At 49.1% G+C, this 27583-nt stretch overlaps 1 protein-coding gene across 13 annotated transcripts in view; it reads right to left on the bottom strand.

Annotated features, from left to right (window-relative positions):
* Positions 1-27583, bottom strand: part of RNF213 (ring finger protein 213) — a 139352-nt gene that overhangs the window by 42196 nt on the left and 69573 nt on the right. For all 13 annotated transcript variants that reach the window (XM_063706018.1, XM_063706017.1, XM_055389513.2 and 10 more), the window contains 14 exons: positions 24985-25158; positions 24497-24646; positions 20352-20977; positions 18694-18859; positions 16591-16808; positions 15239-15379; positions 14968-15132; positions 12626-13781; positions 9553-9746; positions 8863-9021; positions 4593-8201; positions 2977-3113; positions 2490-2585; positions 1076-1194 (listed from right to left, as the gene is read on the bottom strand). In XM_063706018.1, coding sequence (XP_063562088.1) covers positions 1076-1194; positions 2490-2585; positions 2977-3113; positions 4593-8201; positions 8863-9021; positions 9553-9746; positions 12626-13781; positions 14968-15132; positions 15239-15379; positions 16591-16808; positions 18694-18859; positions 20352-20977; positions 24497-24646; positions 24985-25158 — 7110 coding nt within the window. The remainder of the gene's footprint in view (positions 1-1075; positions 1195-2489; positions 2586-2976; positions 3114-4592; positions 8202-8862; positions 9022-9552; positions 9747-12625; positions 13782-14967; positions 15133-15238; positions 15380-16590; positions 16809-18693; positions 18860-20351; positions 20978-24496; positions 24647-24984; positions 25159-27583) is intronic.

The raw sequence follows: 27583 nt of genomic DNA on the forward strand, positions 1-27583 counted from the left end.
AGCAGGGACATTGCACACCCTGGCTTGTCATTATCTTGCTGCGCAATGAATGACTGGCACCCTGAAGCCGAAACCCTGGAATGGGCCTGCGCAGAAACCACCCAACCCGATACTATACACGACCCGATTCTATGCCCATCGACAGCTTCACCATAAGCAGCAACGGTAAGACCTGCAATGGCCGGCGTGGGAAGGACGCGTGGATAAGGCCTGTGGTTCTTTCACCCACACATTGTTGCATTTGCTGTATCACAGTTAGTGAGGGGTGGGGGACACTGGCAAGGTCTGCCTTCCATTCTCCACGAAATTATTCAAGTAAACTTACTTTCCTATTTCTGGAATGCCAACTTTTCTATGTCATAAATAGCTGGTGACCATTCCTTGGAAAAAAAGAGATCTGAAGATAGTCCGACCCCCGCCACTCTCCCTCCCCGCCAAACAGGCGTATCGGTGCGTTCCTGACAGTGTCCGTCGGGAGTCGGGAGTCTCCACGCCGTGTGACCCACATGCTAAGAGGTGAGGAGCTTGCCTACAGTCAGTCCAGGAGAGGTGCACGCAGCCTCCCATCCCAGGATTCACGTTTTCACGGTAATCAGTGGTAAGAAATCTAATTGCATCTGGAAAGAATCCTCTTGAGGTTAACAATAATGTTCTAATTTCAGACTTGTACAACACAGAACCAAATGAGAAACAGTTCCAACATGACTTAAATAAATACACTGACTGGGCTGAGCGCGGTGGCTCACACCTGTAATCCCAGCACTTTGGGAGGCTGGGGCGAGCAGATCATGAGGTCAACGGATCGAGACCATCTAGGCCAACGTGGTGAAACCCCGTCACTACTAAACATACAAAAATTAGCTGGGTATGGTGGCGCACGCCTGTAATCCCAGCTACTTGGGAGGCTGAGGCAGGAGAATCGCTTGAACCCAGGAGATTGAGGTTGTAGTGAGCTGAGATCGTGCCACTGCACTCCAGCCTGGTGACAGAGCAAGACTCCATCTCAAAAAATAAATAGATACAAATAAATAAATACATACATAAATAAATACCCTGACTGATGTTCTGATCTCACCTCCGTGGAAGCCCACATAGGCTGCTCCTCTTCCCATCCGGGACAGTTTTGTGATGAAATAGACGAAGATACGGTCCTCATTTTCTCGTATTTTGTTGATTTCATTTATAACAGAATACCTATTTAAAGAAAAAAAAAAAGAATACCTATTTTAAAAACAAACACACACACAAAAACAAGCAAATAAACAAAGCAAAGCTGTACAGCTGCAGAAGGGTGTTCTCCGAGCTGTTGGTTCGGTCTCACGGCCACCCGTTCTGATGAGTTTTACATAAATTTCAGAGCCCTGCGATCGTGATTTCTTCTCTCACAAGGGGATGAGAAATCTTCTCTTAGCGGCTCGTTTTCTTCCCCATTCCTGTGTCCTCTGCTTTGAAGTGGCATTCCTTTGTTGACCAGAAACCCTATCTTGTGCTCCTCAATGGGCCTGCCCCGGTGCAGTTAAGGGTGAGGACAGCTGAACTTTCCATTCCTTCTTTTCTCTTAAGCGATGGGGGTCTTGCTGTGTTGCCCAGGCTGGTCTCAAACTCCTGGCCTCAAACGATCCTCCTGCCTCTGCTTCCCAAGTAGCTAGGATTACAGGAAACAGCCCCTGTGCCCAGCGGACCTTTCCATTTCAACAAAGAGTTCTGTGCGCAATGCCATTCCCTTCAGATGAGCAATGGCCAAAGCCAGTTTCTTGTTGAGATTTAAGCCACAAACTGAAATATGGCATCCAATGCTTCAAAAAGGTCCAGAAATCACTTTTACTTTAAGTAATAAAGGCACAAAGTTAATTCTAAGAGCATCAGACTTCCCCTACAAACACTATAAAAATATCCAATAAATAGGAAAAAAAGCATTTACCTACTGTTGTTTCCCTCGAACTTGAAATAAATTCAAATTGTATAATTCAAAATTAATAATGACCAAAACATGTCTACAAACACAGGCTTCAAAGGCATCCTTTTATAGCTTGTTAATGTTCCATTATTTACACCTCTCGCATTTCACCTTTTTTGTGGGGAGGACAGGCTCTTGCTCTGGCCCCTAGGCTGGACTGCAGTGGTGGGATCGCAGTTCACTGCAGCCTTGACCTCCCAGGCTCAAGCGATCCTCCCACCTCAGCCTTCTGAGCAGCTGGGACTAGAGGTGCACTGTGGAAGGCTAATTATTTTATTTTATTTTTTTTAGAAATGAGGTCTTGCTCTGTTGCCCAGGCCCATTCCACTATTTTTGTAATGTTATTGGCCTTTTCTTTTTGTCTCTCTTCAGTTTCCCTAATCCCACTTGGGGGAATGAGGCGGGGGAAGAATTGTTATTTTTATTTCTATATTGATTATGATACTATACTGTCTTCAAGGAAAAAATTCTCTAGGACTTCCTACGTTTTGGGTTTTTTACATAGTTTCTGAGAAAAATACTAAAAACATACTTAGCTGAGGCAATGAGCTGGGCACTATGGATTCCATCTTCAAAATCTGTCTGAAAAATGAGGATTTTACATTTGGCTGTATTCGTTAAACAGTTTCTGAAAGAAAAGGGAAGTTATTCAAGTGAGTTCTCTGTCTTAAAAATGGATAAGAAAATTCCCCAAAGTGATGGGAAACATAAAGGCGTAAAGAAACAGCTACTCAGGTAGGATTTTCTTCCATAAGAACAGATAGTCCAGGGGAGGAAACCCAAGGAATGCCTCCTAACGAGGTCTGAGGATGGTGCTCTTGGAGGAGGATGTTAGGCCAGACACCGCGTTGCAGAAGATGATGGAGATGAGAGGGATGCTGGGAGAGATTTAACAAGGATCTATTTCACAGTCACGTGACTGTGGTGCTCATTAACTGGCGCGGGCACCATCGCCACGCAGAAGCCACGCGGCTGCGGCTGGGGAGGGAGAGGGCAGCAGGGAAGGCAGGGAACCTCACCGGACTTCTTTGAGGAATGAGTACTCGGTGTCAAACTGCTGCAGCCACAGGAGTGTGGGTTTCGGAGCCCTGCCTGTGACCTCTGATTCTAAAATTTCACAGTCGTGACTTGTTAGCAGCCTGGAGAAAGTGGTGATCTACAGAGTTAAGAAATGCAAATTACTTGCCAGACTTCAAGGAAAGGTTGCAAGTCTGCTGCCAGGTTTAGACAGATCCTAGAAACCTGCGATGTTCAGCGCGGTGCAGTTGCCACACAACGGCACAGAATCCAAACCCAAAGGCGTTTCCCAAAACACGGCAGCGCTGGGGCCGAGAGGCCCTACAGGGCCAAAGGCATTGGAGAGACGACCCCACCCTGCCCCGAGGGTGCCTTCCTCTCCTCCCCAGAGGCCCGTGTCTCTGCCTGCTTGGTCCGTACTTGAGATTCTCATGATCCCTTAGGGCTCAGCACAAATGCCATTTCCTGTTATAGTACGACTTCATGCTTTCAGATGGAGTTCGTGGTTGGTGCTGTCCCCTTCCCCCAGATGTCAGCAATTCTCCTGTCCCAAAGGTCACTCCCCCATCACAGTGCAAGTCGAAACGTTCCTCGAGGCCTGCTGCTCTAGCCCAGGAATCCCTGCCTCACCACTGAGCTCAGATTCCTACGTCCAGCTGCACGATGCATGGAAACCTGTCCCCGGCAGACATCATCACTAGCCTCCCACAACCTGCTGTCCGTTCCTGCGGTATCTGTCATGATGAAGCAATGTCCACTCATCTAAGGAGGAATCCAGGGGGTCGCCCCGGACCCCTCCACCCCCCATCCCCCCACTGGGTGGTGGTGTTGGCCCTGCCAAATTGCCTCCTGAGTATCTCTCGGTTCCATCTGCTCCTCTCCTTTGTACCGTTCCAGTGGCCTCCCTACCGGCCCGTCTTTTCCACAACAGCCTTTCATCAGACTCCCTTCACCCAGCCAGGGAGACAAGTGTGCCTCCAGTGCCCGCTCCATAGGGCTGAGATGCAGCTCTGCAGAGTCACTGAGGGCCTCCAGTAGTTCTCTCTGACTGCACCTCATCGCCCCATCTCAGCACTACAGCCTTGAACCCTAACAGCTGTCAGCGGCTCTGCCCACAGAAGGCCCTCAGCCTACAATCCCTTCCCGGCCATTCTTCCCCATCGGCGAGGGGCTTCTCCTAGGGAACATCTCATCTGAGCTCGCATCCTGGTCTGCACCGCTCCCCGCTGCCTCTAAGCACAGCATTTATCATATGATATTGATGGCATCTGTTCATGTGCTGGTCTCTCCATGCTCCCTAATGCTAACAAAGGACAAGGGCTACAGATTCATCTGTGCATCCCTAGTGCCCTTGGCCTGGTCCTGAACATGGTACTTTGTTGGTGTGAACATTGTGTATGGTGCTGTTACCAGCATGGCGCACTGCACAGAGCCAGGCACTCAGCACCTGGTTAACTGGACCTACTCCCCATACTTACCACGGAGGAGAGCTCAGCGTCTCAGCATCTCCCTGCAGGATCCCTAACCGCCGCCTGGGGAAGAATCTTGAATCCTGACACTAGGGATTTAGGACTCTTGGGTGACAGGGGATAGGGTACAAGTGCAGAAAGACAATCACCTCTGTGAAGATGGCGTGGCGCTCCAGGTCTGCCGCGTGCAGGTGCGCCTGAAGGAAATCTGCAAAGGAGTTGTGCCTCTGTCTGTAGAAGTACTCCTGCGACAGCGACTCCGCCGCGAACCCACCCAGCGAGTAGGCACTCAGCCGGACCACGGCATCGGGCGTAGCGCAGTTCAGCAGGATCAATTTGGCCTCCCCAGACACCTTCTGGTGAAGTTCCTCCGTCAAGGCCCGGGGACCCTGCCTCTCTATGACCTGCAGCACCACAGACGCGCAGGCGTCCGAGTGGTAGCCGATGAAGACGTCAGAGGGGCTGTATTTGTGCCTCTTCTGGAAATGATCTGCTTTGACATTGATGAACTTCTCCACCCACGCACGGAGCTCCTCCACGATGCTCTTCTGCCATTTCTCCAGCACCGTGTTGATATCCAGATAGTGCTTCTCCAGCCGGTTAATCAGGGGGATGGGAAAGTGTTTGTACACGACGTCTTTCTCTTCAATGACGATCAGGCGGAAGTTGGGGTGAACCCGACATTTGACGCGGTGGGTCCCCAGACCGAGGTCCACGTACTTCTGGCCGCCGAGGTGGACGTAGTACTGGTTGAGTGCGTCGTAGAGGCTCTCGTAGAGGTTCTGCAGGTTGAGAAGCAACACCATCTTGCCTGTTTCCATGCAGATCTTCACACGATTGATGTTTCTGCAGAGCTGGGTGTACTCTTGGTCCTTGGGGAAACCAGAACCAAAAATAATCTCTGGCTGCTGGTCCCCCTCGAAGAATGTCTGCTGCAGGATCTGCAGTGCCACGTAGTTTTTGGTCAGCACGAGTAAGTAGCGGGACTCAGCATCTTCCTGCTCTCCACCCGGCACCTTCTGAGAAGGCCCAAAGATGTTCTGTTTGATCAGTTGCATGGGGCTGACTTCCTCTGAGCACTTGGCCTCGGGCAAATTGGCCAGAAAGATGTCCAAAGCTTGGATGTCATCCTTGCCACTGAAGTTCCTAAGGACAGCCTGTGCAATGTCTTGCCGGGAAGGCTTTCTATTTGAAGCCTTTGCTGCAGCAAAGACCATTTTGATGAGGCTGTAGTAGTCACGAAGCCCGAAGAATTCCTTGTCCTGGCTCTTACACACCGTTTCGTAGGCTTTGGCAAAGGACGCAAAGTACCCTTGGACTCGGTCCTGGACGAGGATGTCTGAGGAGCAGATGCCCTTGGCACTCTCTATGAGCTCTGTCTCGTTGGGGCTGCCACGTGACACAAAAATGCCCCGGTTCATCTTGGCAGGGTCAAGGGCCCAGTTGGAGATGCCCACGAAGCCGACCTTTTTGTGGGGGGCGGGATCGTCTTCAATGCATCCGTCTTCCAGCAGCGGGTGCAGAGTCTTCAGGGGCATTTTGGGTGAGTCTTCCGCCAGCCCCACCTCATCTAACACCACCACAGAGACGTACTGCTGCAGGTCCTTCCCCTGCTGAAAGCGGGCGCACTGCCGGAAGGTGCTGATGATGCCCTGTGGGGTGGAGTGCGGGCTGCACTGGAAGGACACCAGGTGGACCTGCTTCAGGCTGCGGAAGAGATCTGAGTAGGCAGCCGGGCCCTGCATGGCGTCTGCCACGATGGTCTTGGCGAGAGACTTGGAGCTGCCGGGCTTCCCCACCAGGAAGAGGGGAATCTTCAGCTCGATGCAGATGACCATCATGAAGACGTTCTCCTTCAAAGCCAAGTTCTTGGCGATGGTTTTCCTCAGAGGTACGCCGTCCAGAAAAAGATCCTGTGCCCGTGTTATTTCATCCAGAAGCAGCCTGCTGTCGTCATACGGTTTCGGAAAGAACCTGGCGATGGCTTTCCGATATGAGTCTTTCTTTTCTAAAGAGGCGTGGTAACACACCCCGATGGCCAGCATCAACGACCAGAGGACGGGATCTCTCTCGGTGTGATTTTTGCTGACGCTGGACTTGGAGAGAAAGGCATTCAGCTGCGCTAAGAGCATCGCGCTGTGCTCATGGAACCACCTGAAAACTTTCACACAGCGCTCCACGTCCCTGAGGCTGACAAAGCTGCACTCATCTTCTGTTTTCCTCATGAAACCCTGAGAGGCGCAGAGGACTTCTGTGATCACGCGAGTCCCGTTTTCATCTAGGCTGATGGAATCAACCAGTCTCTGGACAATCTGCTGGATGTAGAGCTTTTCAGCAACGTCACTCAGTTGTCCAAAGTCCCACACCAGAGGAATCAGGCTCGGGGGCAGAGCATGGACCCGGTATACCAGCTGCCTCAGAGGAATGGAGCCCAGCCTGTCAGCCGTCTCCTCCATACTAACCCTGTAGCCCAAACCAGCTGACTCCAAACGGCAGATCATCTCCTCAGAGTGCTTCCGGTATGGATTGCAGGCAGCTATAATATGCAGGCCAGAGTCCTCAGCCAGAGGCTGGCCGTCCACCGTATGATCACACAGGACTTCTTTGATACAGCTTATAGCTTCTGTTGTGTTGGCTTCATCAAAAAACAAGATGGTGTCCAACTGATGTTGGTCCTTATTGGCAAAGGCCACATTTTCAGCCTCCCTGACTCTGGAGTAGATCATGTCTGCAGTTGTTCCTCCGTGCACCTTGACCAGCTTTATGGTGTCAGCATTGGTACCACCACGCCGCAGGTCGCTAAGGAATTTAATAAGCCTGGTTTTCCCACAGCCAGTTTCTCCCATGATGATAACCGGGATCCCACACCGGAACCGCATCTCGATGGCAAGGATTTTAAGCATATTGTCGGTTGTGAGCTCATATGTTTTGTCGGGGTCGGTGGCCTGGGGGATCCCTAAGGTCAGGCAGAGCCTCTCAAGTTTCTTGTGTCTGGGCAGTTTATCAAAGTCGACATTGAAGGGCACCCTCTGGAGCAGCAGGCCCTGGTACAGGTCCCTGGTCATGACGTCTCTCTTGATGACCTTCCTAGTCAAGTGATTGATGGCGTCGACACTGCCGTTGATGTTGGGCTGCAGATGGAAGCCAATGAATGTCATGGTTGTGTGGTCGTCATTGAAGAAAACGTATGGGTGAGGCTCCGACTCCCACCTCTTCCGGAGGGAGAAGGGCGCTAGATCTTCTTCCCTAACCCCATCCATGGTGACCATGTGCTTCCCCGGGCTTTGGTCAGAGGTGTGGAGTGATGGTGTGGCAAAATCTCTTGCCATAAAGATCATGAAGGTCACCACGAACTTCTTGAAGCCCCTCAGTGTGTCGCCAATAAAACTCGGATTGCAGAAGAGAGAGGCCTCACAATCTCTGAGCTGATAATTCAGGAACCGAGCAAAGTTCCGAAGCTCTGACCAGGATGGGTTTATTACCCCGCAGTGAAACAGGAAATGCTGGAGGCATTCCTCCGGGGTGCCTTCGACAGAGCCTTCTTGATACTGAAACGTGTCTAGGTCTTGGTTTTGATTGAATCGTCTTAAATACTGGTAAGGTCTTTGGAAAGTTTCGCTGCAGAACTCCCACAGATCCATCCCAGGCTCTGTGTCACTCCTCAGGGCACTCAGCTCCATGTCTATCACCTCTTTGGGAGGCCTGCAGGTGACTTTTGGGAAGATGTCAAGAAAACTGAACTGGGGGACACGTGTGCGCTGGAAAGGAGAGACATGAATGAAATTGTTACAAGAAGACTTTCTAAGAAATGCTTTTGTGTCTTAACCTTCCACGTCATCTATATTGGATGGACCTTTATGAAAAACGCACTGAAAATATGTAGCTTTCTGTATAGCCTTTTCTTCCACAGCATACCTTTTGCACATTAAGTAAGGCATTGCTGTGGGAGCTGCGTTCTGAGCCAGGAAATCACTTTCTAACCCAACTTCCCGAAACTAAGTTTCTCCACTAAGCTATACATGTATTATGTATGTGAGTGAACATAAAACTCTCTTTTGCTAAGAAATTTTTGACAAACATCTCCCTCTCATCTTAGCTGGCATTAGGAAAGGTGAGGTCTTTCAACAGATGAATTTCCTAGATTCAGAGCACAGCTGGGATTCAGACTGGGCATACAGCATGAAGCCTGAATTGAACAGAAATATTGAAGACACTGCTAATTAATAGAAGAGTAGTTTTATCCCAGACATGATTAAAAAGTGAGTTTAAAGATGGGCTTTTCTTTACTAACACTGCATTCAGCTGCTGCACTAAGTAAGGCAAAGGTGTGGAGTCTCCTAAACGTGCCATTCCACTTCAGTAAGACCAGAAAGAACCCAAGAGACCCCACACCAGGTGAAAACGCCCCACAGTACAGACCAGCGCTGAAGAGCTCCTCGACGGCACTGACGTCCTCCTTTCCAGGATTTCAACGATATACAAATGGCAGGGGTTCCGAAGCCACATTTTCCCATTTATATCCATTAAGTATTGTAAAATGAGGAGCTTGAAAAGAAACACCCAAATTCCAGTCTGCACCTAAGAACAGAATCGCACGAGGTGTAAACACACGACACGATGGCGAGTTCTCCCAACTCTAAGTAACCCCTCCTTATTTTGCTCTTTGTCACGATGATCCTGATGATCAACATCAACATTTCAGCCAACAACGGCCCATGTCTCCGAGGGCAGCCCCATAAAATCCTAATACTGTATTTCCCTGTACCATTTTTATGTTTAGACACATAAATATGCCGTTTTACAATTGGCTCCAGGATTCAGAACAGCCATATGCAGCACAGGTTTGCGGCCTAGGAGCGACAGTGTGTACCATAAAGCCTCTGTGTGCAGTGGGCTCCACGTCTAGGTTAGTGTAAGCGCACACCATGACGTCCACACAAGGAGGAAACTGCCTGACAACACACTTCTCAGAGCACGTTCCCACTGTTAAGCTTCATAGGACTGTGCGTGTGGAAACAAGGAATACTATACATGGGGAGGAGTCACGCAGAGACATGGGGACCATGTCTTTACTGATGTGGCCATCGGCTGACGCTGGAAGGCACTTACTGAGGAGGTCACGTCCAGGTGAAAGAGCACGGGGACCTTCTGATACTGCGCATCCAGGAAGGGCAGCAGGGCGCCCAGGACTCGGCTCTCATCCACCTGAGGGTCAATCAGTCGAATTGTTTTCAGAGGCACATTTTTCACATTTAACTGCGTCTTCATTTTGTCGTGCAACCTCTTCACGTACAGAGACTTTCCTATAACATTAATACAGAAATTAGGGCTGGGAGTGGTGGCTCACACCTGTAATCCTAGCACTTTGGGAGGCCGAGGCGGGGGGATCACTTGAGGTCAGGAGTTCAAAGCCAGCCTGGTCAACGTGGTGAAATCCCGTCCCTACTAAAAATACAAAAAAATTAGCCAGGCGTGGTGGCAGGCACCTGTAATCCGAGCTACTCAGGAGGCTGAGACAGGAGAATCGCTTGAACCCGGGAGGCGGAGGTTGTAGTGAGCTGAGATTGCACCACTACACTCCAGCCTGGGCATCCCTTAAGACATCCCTTAGGGTGCAGTTGTCATTGTTAGGGTGACAGAGCGAAACTCTGTCTCAAAAAATATATATATATAATATATATACACATACAATATATATATATACATACAATATATATAATATATACATACTATATATAATATATACATACATACTATATATAATATATACATACATACTATATATATAATATATACATACATACAATATATAATATATACATACATACTATATATGTATATATAGAATATATATAGTATATATAGAAGTATATAGAATATATATTATATATGTAAAAAATATATAGAATATATATAGAAATCTATATAGAATATATATCGAATATATATAGTATATGTATATACAGCATGTGTGTGTATATATATAAAAATATATATAGAGAGAGAGAAAAATTAAGTCCCAGGGCTAGGACAAAGAGTAAGAGAATCTATAAAGATCCACTAGAAGTTACTTCTCTTTGTATAAAATTCAAAACTGATGCAACATAATGTCAGATTCAAGAATACGCTCTTGAACCTTCACATTTCCCAGCCGTTACCTACTCACTCTCCTGGCCACCTCCTGCCTCCGCAGGACAGCAGGCAAAGCAGAGTCCCGTGCCACTTAGCACTAGGGACACGTTCTGAAAAATGCATTGTGAAATGATTCTGTCACTGTGAACATCAGAGTGTGCCTGCAGAAACCCAGATGGTAGAGCCGACCACACACCCGAGCTAGGTGGAATAGCCCATTGCCCCTGGGCTGCAAGCCGTGACAGCATGGGGGCATCCTACATACAGTGGGGAGCTGTGACATGGGGCAAATATCTGAATATCTAAACATATTCAGGCCAGGCACGGTGGCTCAGGCCTGTAATCCCAGCACTTTGGGAGGCTGAGGCGGGTGATCACTCAAGGTCAGGAGTTTGAGACCAGCCTGGCCAACATGGTGAAACCCCATCTCTACTAAAAACTAGTCAGGTGTGGTGGCATGTGCCTGTAATCCCAGTTACTCGGGAGGCTGAGGCAGGAGAATCGCTTGAACCCAGGAGGCAGAGGCTGCAGTGAGCCGAGATCGTGCCATTGCACTCCAGCCTGGGCAACAGAGTGAGACTCCATCTCAAAAATAAAAATAAAAATGTAGAAAAGGTACAGTAAAAAATATGGTATTATAATCTTTTGTTCTTTCTTTCTCTTTTTTTAAAAGACCAAGGCCTTGCCCCGTTGCCTAGGCTGGAGTTCAGTGGCGTATTTGCAGCTCACCACAGCCTCGACCTCTTGGGCTGGAGCGATCCTCCCGAGTCAGCCTTCCTAGTAGCTGGGATCACAGGCACGCACCACCATGCCTGGCTAATTTTTAAAGTACAGTTTTCTAATCTTATGGGACCGTGGTCATATACGTGGTCTGCTGTTGACTGAAATGTCATTATGTGTTGAGTGACTAGCTAATAAAAGTCACAGCAAAAGGAGAGGCTTCAGCAGGGAGGGGAAGAGTAATGTTTATCCCAACAGGACGAGGTACTGTTGATAGGATAAAGTCAACAGAACAGAAGCTACTATTTCTTTTTAAGGGAAACAAGATGGCAAACGAAGGGTGGGTCAAGAGGCATGGCTTTCTCTTCAATATCTACCTCCCCTTGCTCACACGACCAACATCAACCCCAAAGAGGCCAGTAGCATTTAAGGGCAGAAGAAGTAAACTTCAGGCCGGGCGTGGTGGCTCACACCTGTAATCCCAGCACTTTGGGAGGCTGAGGTGGGCGGATCACCTGAGGTCAGGAGTTTGAGACCAGACTGGCCAACATGGTGAAACCCTGTCTCTGCTAAAAATACAAAAATTAGGCCGGGCACGGTGGCCCATGCCTGTAATCCCAGCACTTTGGGAGGCCGAGGAGGGCAGATCATGAGGTCAGGAGATCGAGACCATCCTGGCTAACACGGTGAAGCCACATCTCTACTAAAAATAAAAAATTAGCTGGGTGTACTGGTGCATGCCTGTAGTCCTAGCTACTTGGGAGGCTGAGGCAGGAAAATCGCTTGAATCCGGGAGGCGAAGGTTGCAGTGAGGCGAGATCACGCCACTGTACTCCAATCTGGGCAACAGAGTGAGACTCTGTCTCAAAAAAACAAAAAACAAAAAACAAAAAAAATAAATTAGCCAGGGATGGCGGTGGGTACCTGTAATCCCAGCTACTCAGGAGGCTGAGGCAGGATAATTGCTTGAACCCAGAAAACGGAGGTTGCAGTGAGCTAAGATCACGCCACTGTACTCCAGCCTGGGTGACAGAGCAAGACTCTGTCTCAAAAAAAAAAAAAAAAAAAAAAAAAAAGCCACAAAGTACACTGCAGAGATGTTTGCTGAGAGGAGGAAGGGAATGGGGCTCCCAGGGAATACCCATTGTGGGAGACCAGGTGACCAGGGTGCCTGGTTCTGGCACAGACCCTGATTGACACCCACAGATGAATCACACCCTCCCTGAGCCTCGGTTTCTCCACCTGCAGACAGGCTTCATCTGCTGGAGGGGGGAAGGGTCCCGGGCAGTCCCTGGGAGACGGGGCCTGCCCACCCTGCCACTCTCCTTACCAACACCTGCTCGCTCCGAGGCCACGATCCCAACACACAGCCGGTCATTGAACACGGCCGCCGCCGACAGGGTCTGCTTCGGGACCCGGTAGTGACCTGCCAGGTAGGCTTGGATGGCCTTGAGGGGTGCCTGGGGGGTGACGAAGACCTTGTGCTGGCTGAAGGCAGAGGGGAGGTAGCAGTGCTCCCAGTCCCCATCACAGACCATGACGAGCTGGTAGTCTTCTCGGTGCTGCTGCGTGCACAGATTGTGGAAAAGCTCCTCCGCTTGGCGTGCCACCTCGTAGCTCAGCTGATCTGCAAACAGCAGGCTGTAGACCTTGTGCCCCAGGGAGCCCAGGGTCAGGCAGCGGCGCAGCAACAGTGCCACCTCCTCAAAGGTGGTTGCCGGGGTGCAGAGCAGCACCTCATCGTAAGTGGGCAGGGGCTGGCTTGGGGTTTGCATGTAGACAGCCAGGGCGGCTGGCAACACCTCGGAGTGGCCACAGACGACGAGGTTGGGCTGGCCGACCTGCAGACCTCTCGGGAGACAACGCTCCACGGGAGACCCACCCATGTCTGCCAGGTGAGCCAGACAGTGGCCAAGGGTCTCTAGGTCGAGGCAGTCGGGCAGGAAGGCAGGAAGGCACCTCATGGACTGCTCCATGATGATCCCCAGCTTGTCCACCAGGCTGAACTCTGATAAGAGCATCAGCGGGAGCTCTTCCATGACTCTCCTCATGCGGTACCTGGCGGCCTCACTCCCACACCCCACAGAGGCCCTTAAGACATCCCTCAGGGTGCAGTTGCTTTTGATGAAGGATAGCATCGTTAGGGCGGCATCACTCGGGGGCTGCTTCCTGAGCTCAGTGCTCAGGTAAACCAGCTGCTCTGCCGTGTAGAAGTTCAGGTAAAAGTGCTCCATTCGCTTCTGGGTCACGAATCTCTTCCAACTGTCAAGGAAGTGCTCCATCTGCCTGCAGAGGGCTGCCAGCAGCTCAGTGACATCTCCACCTTCTTTAAGCTCCGTCACCAGGTCCAAGCCAAAGTCCATTTGGAGGGACACACCCTGCTTGGGGGAGCAGTAGGCCATGGCGATCCACGTCCTGAACAGCATATTCCCAGCAGAGTGCAGGTCGATGAAGGCCCGGCTGAGCCTCTGCACACTGCAGAAGACCTGGAGAGGCAGAACCATGAGGTTGGCTCACAGAGCCATGCGAGAGGGTAACACGCTACTCTGCAACAGCACACAGGCCTACCGCCAAAAGACGGCCCTGTCCACGGGCCCACTGCATGATCTGCGCTCACAAGGCCTCCCTCCTCATCTGCACAACCCACCTGAGAAGATGGCGCTCTCATCAGGAAAAGAGTCATTGTAGAGATAAATGGTATCATTTGTTTTAATTTTTTTTTGAGATGGAGTCTTGCATTGTTGCCCAGGCTGGAGTGCAGTGGTGTGATCTCGGCTCACTGCAACCTCTGCCTCCTGGGTTCAAGCAATTCTCCTGCCTCAGTCTCCGGAGCAGCTGGGATTACAGGCACGTGCCACCATGCCCAGCTAATTTTTGTAATTTTAGTAGAGATGGGGTTTCACCATATCGCCAGGCTGGTCTCAAACACCTGACCTCAAGTGATAGGCCCGCCTCGGCCTCCCAAAGTGTGAACCATGATGCCTGGACTGTTTTAATTTTTTTAAATTATCTTTTTTTTTAATTGGGAAAAAAAAAAAACTTTATACTTTTTGAGACAGGGTCTCGCTATGTTGCCCAGGCTGGTCATGAACTCCCGGGCTAAAATGAGCCCTCCACCTTGGGCTCCCAAAGTGCTGGCTTTATAGGTGTGAGCCACCGCACCCAGCAGAGATAAAGGATACCATTTGTAAAGTACAAATCAGCTTTAGAGAAAGCACCTATAATAAAATTGAGAGACCACTACTTAGACCGGTACACCATTCTCAATATGATTACTTCTGTTTTGTCCATCTAAATCTTAGTTATTTGGATTCTTGCTGATTTACAGAGTGAGAGAGGCAATTCAAGTGTCTTTCTAAGGGCTATTTGCTGGGTGACCAACCTCCTTCTCAGTGCGGTGGACAGGCTGCCAGCTTCAGCGTTCATCCTACGGATCGTAAGGAGGGACTGCTAACCCAGGGGCCTGCCTGCCTTAAGACCTCTCTGGGGCCACGGACTAGAGTTCCATGCACCCCACAAATGTGCCAACTCTACTCTCCATGGGCCTAAGAGCACAGCCCTTCTTATCAGTCAAATCCCAAGTCAAATCCTTTCCGTTTTCTTGGGAGTACACAGCCCTCACGGACGAGATGACACCACCAGCTTAGCGCCACTGCAAAGATGCGCCCTCACCTCTGAAAACCTCTCCACTTCCGTGTTGTTACGATCCTTCTTGCCAGACATCAGCATCAACTTGTTTAAAAGCTCCTTCACCTCCTCTAAAGAGTACTCTCGTGACTCCTCGTGGCTGCCAGGGCTCTCAGGAAGGATCAAGTGCAGAACCATGTCTGGGGAAATCTGTGAAGAGCATAGGTTAGAAGTCACTTTCTTGGGAGCAGAAGACCTGGACTGGCAGCAGCCTGCAGACGGGCCGCAGCTGCGCCGAGGGCTGGGGACCGCTCACCTTTTGGCCACCTTTGGGTGCCTGGATCACATAGATGCCTCTTTGGTTGATGGCCGTGGCCAGGGTCAGGGATGAGCGTTCCACAGACCCATGACTCTCATTCACAGTCTTCAGCCATTCCAAGTTCCTGGCGGAGTCACACTGTGGGGACAAAAGGAGAGAACACGGGCCACGGTTGGAGCGAGCATCTTGCCCTTCTCCCTCCTGTGGTCGGCCTCCCGCCCCTGCCTCGCTGCAGAGGCTTCTCCCCCACGCTTCCCCAGGGCTCAGGACGCAGTCGCCCACCCAGCGCCCCAGCTGGACCAGGTGCCACCCTGACAACATGATCTGTCACTCAGTGCTGCTTTGTACTCGCTGTTCCACGTTTCCTCCAGTGCCTGGTGCCCCGGCTGGCACATGGGGGCACTTGACTTACATCTGTGGAGGAGTGGAGGGGAATGAGCAGCCGCCCGCCTGCCTCTCTACCAGACGCTATCATTCTGCCAGGTCCCCAGTGCAGAGAACCCTCTGGGGGTGACGCTGGAAGCAATGGCTGTGGAGCCCCAAGTCCTCAGTGTCCTTCTGTGGTCCCCAAGTACAATAAGAGAAATTCAGGAAAAATCACAACAGAGGGTTTTGTTTGGAAACTCTGCTGACTTTCTAGCAGAAAAATGAAGATAGCTTTACCTGCCCTTCCATATGTCACTTCTTCCTCCACCCACACGCAGAGCAGCCGTTCGGAGCCTGGCCCAGGTATCTAGTTTAGCTGCGTACGTCAATTCAGACCCTGCTACAGGTAGTTTACTTAAACTTAAATGTTTACTTTTTTCTTTTCTTTTCTTTTTTTTGAGACAGAGTCTCACTTTGTCACTCAGGCTGGAGTACAGTGGTGTGATCTCAGCTCACTGCTATCTCTGCCTCCCGGGTTCAAGCAATTCTCCTGTCTCAGCCTCCAGAGTAGCTGGGATTACAGGCGCACACCACCATGCCTGGCTAATTTTAAATGTTTACTTTTTTCTGATAAAAAATTCTATCAATTATAGAAAATAACAAAAAGTAACAGAATAAAATGACAATTACAACCATTCAGAGAAAACTCCTGGCAACGTTTCAGCATATTTCCTTTCTGTCTTTTTTCCACGTGTGTTTTGCACCTTAGAGATTACTATGTGTCATGTAATTTTGTATCCTGCTTTCTAGGTAACAAGATGGTGAATTTCCATTTATGAAGAAAAGCTTTTTAAATATCGTTGAAAACGGCTGTGTACAAACCTACCATACAGGTGTACTACCATTTGCACAGTCACTCCCCTAATGTTGCTAAGCAATGCTCTATTCAACAAAATCTGCATTAGAGCCAGAATAAGACTCACCAGTTTCCTGGGCAGGTACTGGTCCTTATCCAGAGCCTTCCACAGCTTTTTCAGATGCTTCATGAACGCACTGAAGTCCACGCTGGGGTCCAGCTTAAACAGCAGGGATGCGTAGCCCTGCACAGCGTCATGGAAGCAGGCCACCCGGTCCACGTCAATGTCATTCTCCCCCGCTGAGATGGAGGCCAGGTCCACAAACACCTTCAGCTCATTGATGCCTGGGGAAGAGAAGGGGGGAGGTCAGCGTGGGACTATTCCACGATAGCACAAGACTCGGTCTTGGGCAGTAATCCTTACTGAAGCTGAAATGGATATTTCATGAATTTTTAAGGTTCTGTCCACTTTCTGCTTTCAGTAAGAGTCCGGAACACCTAATCTTTTGTAGTTTTTTTTTTTTGAGACAGAGTCTCACTCTGTCACCCAAGCTGGAGTGAAGTGACACGATCTCGGCTCACTGCAACCTCCGCCTTCCAGGTTTAAGTGATTCTCCTGCCTCAGCCTCCCGTGTAGCTGGGATTACCGGCGCCCACCACCACGCCTGGCTAATTTTTTGTATTTTTAGTAGAGACCGGGTTTCGCCATGTTGGTCAGGCTGGTCTCCAACTCCTGACCTCAGGTGATCCACACTACTTGGCCTCCCAAAGTGCTGAGATTACAGGTGTGAGCCACCACGCCCAGCCTATAGTGTCTGTTAATACCACTAAACGATATCTCGCCGTTCCTGAGCAATTTCAATGTCCCAGGCACTGTACTGCACTTTTGTGTATGCTCTTTCCTTCAATCCACACAACATTACCATTTAAACAAAAAGAAACCAAGGCTCAGCTGTAAATAACATGTTCACAATTAACTATGAAACACTCAGATCATTCCCCTCAGATAAATTACTCACTGAAGGATGTGCATCAGTGTGGACCAAAGAGTCCACCATTGAAAGCAGCGGCTCTCCCAAGAGAGCCAGAGCCTGAGATCCAGTAGGTGGTGGCCCCCAGACCCCCCAGCACACCTGCACTGCCACCTATGCCCCTCCTGCCTCCTCTGCCTCTTCCTCTCTCCTCCACCAACGACATCTAAGCCACAGAACTGAAGAGGCTGCCAAGAAACGCACAGCATCAATGGAGAAGTGAGAAAAATCTCTCTGTGGGGCCAGGCGCGGTGGCTCACGCCTGTACTTGCTCACGCCTGCACTTTGGGAGGCTGAGATGGGTGGATCACCTGAGGTCAGGAGTTCAAGACCAGCCTGGCCAACACGGTGAAACCCCATCTCTACTAAAAATACAAAAAAGTAGCTGGGTGTGGTGGCGGGCGCCTGTAATCCCAGCTACTCAGGAGACTGAGACAGGAAAATCGCTTGAATCCAGGAGGTGGAGGTTGCAGTGAGCCGAGATCGCACCACTGCACTCCAGCCTGGGCAACAAGAGCGAAACTCCGTCTCAAAAAAAAAAAAAGGCCAGGTGCAGTGGCTCATGCCTGTAATCCCAGCGCTTTGGGAGGCCGAGACGGGCTGATCACGAGGTCAGGAGATCGAGACCATCCTGGCTAACACGGTGAAACCCTGTCTCTACTAAAAACACAAAAAATCAGCCGGGCGTGGTGGTGGGCGCCTGTAGTCCCAGCTACTCGGGAGGCTGAGGCAGGAGAATGGCGTGAACCCGGGAGGCAGAGCTTGCAGTGAGCCGGGATCACGCCACTGCACTCCAGCCTGGGCGACAGAGCGAGACTCTGTCTCAAAAAAACAAACAAACAAACAAAAAAAAACCTCTCTGTGGGCAGGAACTCTCCTTGTCCTCCAGTAAAAATCTACTGGAAGAAAAAGCTGAAGGGGGCAAGATTTTAAGGAAAAGGAACCTGAGCCATTTACAGCTTCCGAAGTGGCGGGGTGTGGCAAGGTGAGTGGCTTTTACACCAGCACATGGGAAATACTGTACCGGTGTGAACTCTATGATCAGTGCCCATCTCCCTAAAGCATGCAGGCAACGTCTTTCTGCCCTTTACGTAGTCCTTGGCCAAGGGGCGGTATTGCCAAAGAGTTTAGGAACGCCACACAGTGCGCCATCTGAAAACTTTCTCCACACTTCCACGCAACCCAAAGGCTGATTTTACCTCCAAGAGCCTCCCGGACCCAGCAGATGAACTCCTTTCTCAGGGACAGAACCTGCAGCCCCTTGCACCGGGCCTCGCTGATGTCCTGGAGCAGCTTTTTGGCCTGGATGAGCTCCTGGTTGATCTGGTCCAGTGTTTCATGGCGAAAGTCGTCGAAGTTATCAGTCTGCAAGAAAAAGCTCTACTGTGGACTGGAACTCATTAACCAGAACCCCAGAATCTGTGAGCTGCAAGCACTGACCGTCCCAGCAGCCCCACCCTCCCTCAATGCCTAGATTTGCCACTGCTGTGACAACAGGCACACCAAGCTCTTACCCCTGAATTGGATGATCAAACCCCCATGGCTGTTTCTCCCTGATCAAGATGAACTGTGATTCCTGGGAACCTGATATTCTGCTAAGCATTTTAATAAAGTGGATTTTAAAATCAATTCCTCACATAACCCTGCCAAGTAACTACTGTTGCTTTTTCTGCTTTGTCAATAAAGGCCCAGAGCAGTTGCTTCCTCGAGGATGTGCACTAGGGTTCAAGGGTAAATGGATGGGATTCCAGGTTTTTTTTTTGGTTTTTTTTTTTTTGAGATAAGAGTCTCACTCTGTCGCCCAGGCTGGAGTGCAGTGGCACGATCTCGGTTCACTGCAACCTCCGCCTCCGTGGTTCAAGCGATCCTCCTGCCTCAGCCTCTCTAGTAGCTGAGATTACAGGCACCTGACACCACACCCGGCTAATTTTTGTATTTTTAGTAGAGATGGGGTTTCTCCATGTTGGTCAGGCCGGTCTCGAACTCCTCACCTCAGGTGATCTGCCCACCTCAGCCTCCCAAAGTGCTGGGATTACAGGCATGAGCCACTGTGCCCAGCTGTGATTCCAGCTTTTATGCTAAATTCTAATCATTATCTCGGTCTACCTAAAAACATAAGAAGCAGAAGACTCAGCCGGGCACGGTGGCTCACGCCTGTAATCCCAGCACTTTGGGAGGCCAAGGTGGGTGGATCACGAGGTCAGGAGATCGAGACCATCCTGGCTAACACGGTGAAACCCTGTCTCTGCTAAAAAAAAAATACCAAAAAAATTAGCCGGGCGTGGTGGCGGGCACCTGTGGTCCCAGCTACTTGGGAGGCTGAGACAGGAGAATGGCGTGAACCTGGGAGGCGAAGCTTGCAGTGAGCCAAGATCGCGCCACTGCACTCCAGCCTGGACGGCAGAGCGAGACTCCATCTCAAGAAAAAAAGCAAAAGAGTCAGTCACCTCTTAACTCTAACAGAAACAACTGATTTACCGCTTTTGGGTGGAACTGGGAGATGCAGTTGGGCAGCCGACAAAGTGTTTTGCTTTTTGGCTTCTGTAACCTAGAGAGAGCTTATGACCCTTTACAAATGCCCGTTATAAAAAGAGGATTGTTGCCCTTTCCTGAGTTCTTGATCTTCACGCAGACCCAAGAAAACTCCCTCTGGCTAAGGAGCAGTGGTACTATTTATAACAAAGGTAAAAACAAAGCCCTTGGGATATTCAGGCCTCAAGTACCACACACACAGGAGCCCCTGACGGAAGCTCTAAGTCATCCGCCCCGCTTTTCAAAGCCACAAAGCCCATGGCTCCTGAAGAGGCTGAGGCAGGACGCCCCTCCAAACCCCCACAGTCCCCAGCAAATAACTTACAAAATTTAGTAAAGTGTTGAGAACACTGAAGTCACCGGTCAGTCCCAGGCTCTCTTTGACCTGCAAGATGACCTTGGCTGCGTGGACAGCCTGGTGCAGGTGATGGTATTCCTCGATCTGTTCGACTCGGTCCTTGATCCAATCTCTTTGGCCCTGGTGGTCCACAGTGGACATGATCTTAAGTTCTGAATCCAGGTCCGTGTATTTATTCACAAAGTCCTTGAAGATGACATCAATCTCTGCAAGGGTGACCTCTCCTGACTTTAGATCCTGGTGCAACTTAATGAACTTTCTGTAAGAAGGCTGATACAAATAGTCATACACCTTTTCAAGCTCAAGGATGTGCCTTTCTGATTCTTCTTCGGGCTCACTCAGCAACTCTGCGGCTTCCTGGTCCTCCTTAGGCTCACTCAGCGGCTCTGCGGCTTCCCGCCAGAAGATCTGGAAGATGTGGCTGTCTCTGAGCAAGTCTATCTTCCCAGCCATTTCTTGGACCTGGGAGCTCAGGTGGTAATGCGTTGTCCTCTGCGAGTTCGAGGAGGTGGACAGTCTCACTGTCACGGCGTCATTTAATCTTTTACTGCTGAGGTCTTGTGAGTGTCTTACTGCAAGCACTCCAAAGTCCACTTTAGAAACGAAAAGAAAGTGTCAGAAGTCAAAGCTCTAATCATGATTCCATTTTATTTCACTTTCCTAAGACTTTCTCTCCTCACTTCTCTGAGCGAACTCAAGAGCACACAGCTGCTAGGATTTCTTTCTCAGGAAGAGTTCACAGGTCTTTCCCTCCCCGCTTGGCCTTGTTAACCAATATTCATGATAAAGAAAGCATCATAAACTTCTGGGTAAAGATGGCAGTGGGAAAACACGCACCTATTTACTCTCTTTGCCAAACCCCACTCCAATGACAGAACATAAATTGCATTTAAAAAGTCATAAACTAGTTGGGCGCAGTGGCTCATGCCTGTAATCCGAGCACTTTGGGACGCTGAGATGGGCGGATCACCTGAGGTCAGGAGTTCATGAGCAGCCTGGCCAACATGACAAAACCCTGTCTCTACTAAAAATACAAAAATTAGCCAGGCGTGGTGGAGAGCACCTGTAATCCCAGCTACTCAGGAGGCTGAGGCAGGAGAATCACTTGAACCTGGGAGGTGGAGGTTGCAGTGAGCTGAGACTGTGCCACTGCACTCCAGCCTGGGTGACAGAGTGAGACTCCATCTCAAAAAAAAAAAAAAAAAAGTCATAAACTGACAAGGACAGGAGGAGGAATGGCGAACAGGATAACAGGAACAAAATTTTAGAAGTTGAAAACGAGCTGAACCAGTGGTAAATGACACATGAGGCCTGGTAACATGGAGTCCTAGGGTCCCAGTGGGCAACGCTGAGAGCTGAGCAGTTTTATGTCACAGGATTCCCAAAAAGCAGACACACATTGTGCAGGTCACTGCAGACTGGGAGGTGGTGATGAAATAAGGAAGACTGGGTTCAAAGTCTGTTTAAGACATGGTCCAGGCTGGGCACAGTGGCTCACGCCCGTAATCCCAGCACTTTGGGAGGCTGAGGCGGATGGATCACTTGAGGTCAGGAGTTCAAGACCAGCCTGGCCAACATGATGAAATCCCATCTCCACTAAAAATACAAAAAACTAGCTGGACATGATGGTGGACACCTGTAATCTCAGCTACTAGGGAGGCTGAGACACAAGATTCACTAGAACCCAGGAAGCAGAGGTTGCAGTGAGCCGAGACTGAGCCACTGCACTCCAGCCTGGACAACAGGGCAAGACTCTGTCCCAAAAAAAAGACATGGTCCATCCAGCACACCAACTGTCACCCCAATGCCCTGACACAGCAGGTGGACCCCCTCCTTCACCCCAGCAGCCAAGAGATGGTTCATTTTCTAGAAAGGATAACGCAGGGGGGCGTGTGGATTGGAGGCCACAGATACATGGCAGAACAAAGGGCCTTTCTAGACATCCCCTTTCTCAGGAAGCTAACAGAAGACATGAATTATCCAATCTCAGGGGGAAGGAGGATGGGGTGTGAAACACAGGAGACAGAGGGAGGTGGCGGAGAACCACACTGAGAACACGGGCCATGGGAGGACCACGCACGGGATGCCAAGGCCCGCCAGCCCACTTCTCCCTCTTGGCTCCCAGAAACCTGGCAGCCAGGCCCACACCCTCCAGGCAGGAGACAGAAGACTTCGGGAGACAGGCCAACTTCCAGGTCGAGCCACAGCACCCCACGGCAGCACCCCGCAGAGGGCCAACCCACTTGTGAGGGCTTTCTCTTAATAAACACAGACAAACAAGAATGTCCAGACATAGGAGGAAAATCAAAACAAATCAACAAGTGAAAGGAACCTGGAGGAAGCAGCACATGATGCCAGGAAAAGCAAAACCTCCAAAACAAAACGGTGAATAACCCAGAAGGGAAGATGCTGCAACGTGAACAAGAACAGGATAGAATTTAAAAAGGAACATTCCGAGAAAAAGAATTCCTCTACATTAAATATATATACGAAAGCTGACATGAAAACCTAAGCAGAAAGTTTGGTTCTGAATAAATCTCTCAAGAGCAGAGCAAAAAACAGAGATAGAAAATCCGAGAGAAAAATGATGACAGTTAGATGATCATCCAGGAGGTCCCATATCCAATTAACAGGAATTCCAGCAAGAGAAGAAAAAATTAAATCATTCAAGATAATTTCCCAGAACTCAAGGATTTTGATGTCTAGAGTTGAAAGACTTACCTATTAATACCCAATAGAGGGGACTGAAAATATTTTATTTTTTGAGACAGGGTCCCACTCTGTCACCCAAGCTGGAGTGTTGTGGCGTGATTTCGGCTCACTGCAGCCTCGACCTCCCAGGCTCAAGTGATCCTCCTGCCTCAGCCTCCCAAGTAGTTGGGAATACAGGCATGCACCACCGTGTCTTGCTAATTTTTTGTATTTTTTTTAGAGATGGGGTCTTGCTATGTTGCCCAGGCTGGTCTCAAACTCCTAGGCTCAAGCAGTCCTCCTGCCTTGGCCTCCTGAAGTGCTGGGATTACAGGTGGGAGCCAACATGCCCAGCCTCGATGGAACATAGATCCAGGCCAAGACACGTTATTATTTCAGAATATGAGTAACAGAAAGAGCTCAAGAGCTTCAAGAGAAAACAAGTCACACACATGAAGGATGTGTAACTGGCACTGCATCGGACTTCTCCATACATAGCCACACTGTGGGGGCAATGATGGCGCAGCACATTGAAACTTCAGAAGGAAAATGACTTCCGGTCTGTAATTCTAGACCTAGCCGAGCGACTGACCTAGTAAGAGGACAGACATCTTTAGACACACAAGGATTCGAGGGTTTAACCTCTTACACCCCCTTTTCTCAGGAAGCCAGTGAGGGTGTGCTCTGCCAACAGAGGAAGCAGGAGTGAGTAGCGGGGGAGGGGGGCGCGGGAACCACGTCTAACCCAGGTGCCAGGCAAAGGCTCCTAGGAGGTGGAGGGAGACTCCACCCTACGTCTGCAGCCCAGGGTTGGCAGGTTCCTTTTCAAAGGTCAAACCAATGATCTTCAAGGAAATTCAGACACTCGGCGGAGATTGGGATGGAATTAGAAATTAATACAATGAAAACAGCATATCATTAACGCAGTGAAAACAGCATTTGACAGGAAATGTAATTCTGTGGAAAACAGAGAGTTTGTGCAAAAATTGTAAAATGATGACGGTTTCTTTCGTGGTTCACTTGTGACCCGTGTGGGTCCCGATGATTTAACCCTAAACAATGATGCAACTCCACTATGAGAAAACAGGAAGCAACAGGAGGTGGAAAGGTGATGTGTGCAGGGCACAGACCAGAAATGTGTGGCTCTAAGCCCTCATCTTCTGCAGCGGGCGTCAGCAGCTCATGCTGACACCGGAAAAATCCAGGAGACACTTAAGCATGTTATTTGGAAATGTGGACATAAATACCAAAAAGAAGAATCTAAAAGAGGTGAAAGTGATCCCCCCAGCAAATGCAAATTAAAAAAAAAATTTTAAAGCCTTCTCTCCAAAATAAAGATCTGCTACTGTGATCCATTCTTACTGTGTTCTCCTCTAACCCTTTGAGAGCCCTCAACTTTGTTCACTTCTCAGGAATACCACCTTGTATCAGATGTTTCACGTTCCCACACATCTTCAGGAGACTATCAACACATCTTTTCTCTTTCTTTAGAAATAACAGTTCCTCCCTTCTCCAATCCAGTGCTTCCTCCACAGCACATTTTTCATCCTCGGGTGAAAGACTTTTTTTCCCTGGAAAATAAGAACACCAATAAAGTAACCCAATACAGCAACAAATGCCATTTTCCATGGCAACGCTTTGAAAGCGCCCCACCTTCCCCGCCACCAGGAGAAGGACTAGGATGGTTTTGCGCATACCCACTTTTTCGAGATGGCCATTATTTTATCACTTTCCCGTGATGTTCTTGAGAATTATAAACCACCCCTATCAACTTATGAGCAAGAAGAGATACTCATTATCAAGGCTAAGATGATCATCTCCTTTACAAAAATGCACACGCAAACACAAACGTGTCTTCAAGCTACTTAATGCCTCAGGAGCCTGAAGTGCGTGTCGACTCGATGCTTACTCAGTTGCCAGATGTCAAGAAACTGATTCTTGTGCTTTATAATCAGCTCCAGTTGTCCAACTAAAATCGTGCCATTTAGGAGGTCACCAACAACTTTCGTGAACACAGAGTCAGCAACAGCTATCAGCTTCTTGGCATCCTCTGTGACATTTGCTAGTATTTTCTCGTCGGTTCCTGAACAGACGAAGAACACAGTTAAAACAGGGGGCTCCCCACCTCCTGCCTCTTTGCCGTTACCGTGGGAATTCCAGATAACCTCTTGTTTTGCCCCCACTTCCTCAAACACAGGCAATGGCTGGCCAGTGTCTCCAGATGTGCCAATCATTCCACTCCCTTCTGCTTTCCCCCACGAGGGTTAGGTCTTGCCCAGATTCATCCCCTGAACAACTTCCTTGTCCAAGAAGATGACTCCCCGCAATGGCCAAAATCAGCTGGGAGACACATTTCTCAGGTTAAAACCCATGTCCCCTTCAGTATACGGATGGACTGACTTCCTTTTTTTTTTTTTTTTTGACACGGTCTCTCTCTGTCACCCAGGCTGGAGTGCAGTGGCACAACCATAGCCCACTGTAACCTGATTTTCCTGCCTCAGCCTCCCGAGTAGCTAGGAACACAGGTGCACAGCACCATGCCTGACAAACTTTCAAAATTTTTTGTAGAGAACAGGGTCTCACTTTGTTGCCCAGGCTGGTCTCAAACTCCTGGGCTCAAGAGATCCTCCCGCCTTGGCCTCCCGAAACATTAGGATTACACGCATGAACCACCTCACATGGCCTGAATATATTTTTTAAATAGAATACACAGAATCTTCTTTAAAAAGCCCCTGCCCTAGGAATACCTACAGCAGAAGAAACTGCACCAGGGGATGCAGACATACCTAGCAATGTCTATCAGGATGGTCTTAGGGAGACATTTTCATAGCATAAGCAAAGAGAGAAACAGCCATGTGATAACTTTATACTCTGTACATCTTCATTATCTTGCAAAATCTTGGAATTGATTTTATGATAAATTTAGAGGGCAGAATTTTTATACATGTTTTGTTTAACCACTTAGGATTTCTCTCCCAGTAATATTAGAGCCATACAATATTAGGAGAAGATGAAGCTTATCTGCACCATAAGAAACAAACATAGTAGCTTTACTAATCATTGCAAAAACGTGGAAGCAACCAAGATGTCTTTCATGAGGTGAACGGGTAAGCGAATGGTAGCACATCCATACAATAGAATATTATTCAGTGGTAGAACGAAGTTAGCTCTCAAGCCATGAAAAGACATGGAGGAAACATAAATACGTATTACTAAGTGAAGGAAGCCAGTCTAAAGGCGACATCCTATAAGATTCCAACCAGAGGACATTCTGGAAAAGACTAAAGGAAATGGGAGGGGTGGAGCATGGGATTTTGTAGGGCAGCGAAACTATTCTGCACGATACAGGAATGGTGGACACAGGCCATGGTTTATCCAAACCTCAGAGAATGGACAACACCAGGAACGAACGCTACTGTCAACTATGGACTTTAGTTAATAACAGTGTTATCAATATTGGCTTCTCAGCTGTAACAAAAGCACCACACTAATGCTGCATGTTACTAACGGGGTACTGCCTGTGTGATGGTGGCGGAGATAGATGACAACTCTCTGTACTTTCTGCTCAATTTTTCTGTACACATAAAAGTGCTCTAAAAAATTCTATCCAACTTATAAACAGGCTGGGCATGGTGGTGCACGCCTGGAGTGCCAGCCACTTGGGAGGCTGAGGCAGGAGGATCACGTGAGCCCGGGAGGTCAGCGCTTACGGTGAGCGATGATGGCATCACTCTACTACATGCTAACTTGTGCAACAGAGAAGACCTTGTTTTAAAATTAAATAAACTGCCGGGCACAGTGGCTCACATCTGTAATCCCAGCTACTTGGGAGGCTGAGGCAGGAGAATCACTTGAACCCGGGAGGCAGAGGTTGCAGTGAGCTGACATCACAGCACTGCACTCCAGCCTGGGTGAGAGCGCGAGACTCCATCTCCAAAATAAATAAATAAATAAATAAATAAATAAATACAAATAACACAAAAATGATCTTTTCAAGAGAGTAGCTTTTACTTGTGCACTCCCATATTAATTCAGTTATTTGATCCCCACAGCTTCCCTGATGTGTAGGAAGCTCAGCATTGATTTTGGCTGTTCCACATCCAGCGCCTTCTCACTGAAAGATATGAATCTAAGGTCTCACACGCCAACTGGACTCTAACGTTTTTAGGATGGAATGTCTCTCTCTCTCCCTCCTTGACCACAAAACACTTGGGGCGCAGGGGGCTGGGTGGGAAATCAGACAGCACAGTACTTCCCTTTCTGCTGAGGTCATCAATGTTGGCTTGGACATTCTATATTGATCTCCAAATAAGACATACCTGGGTCTGGATTTTAGTTTTTACTACTTATAATCTTTGAGACCTTAGGTAAGTCGCATTGCCTTCTTCATTTGTTTCCTGATCTGAAAACTGGGGGCCTTAAAGGGGACTTTCAGAAGGGTTGTTTCAAGGGCACTTCCCTTGCGACCCAGCACAGTCGCTAGGGTACAGCAAGCATTCAGTGAATAG

This window comes from Gorilla gorilla, chromosome 4 (assembly GCF_029281585.2).
Source record: "Gorilla gorilla gorilla isolate KB3781 chromosome 4, NHGRI_mGorGor1-v2.1_pri, whole genome shotgun sequence".
NCBI classification, from domain to species: Eukaryota; Metazoa; Chordata; class Mammalia; order Primates; family Hominidae; genus Gorilla; species Gorilla gorilla.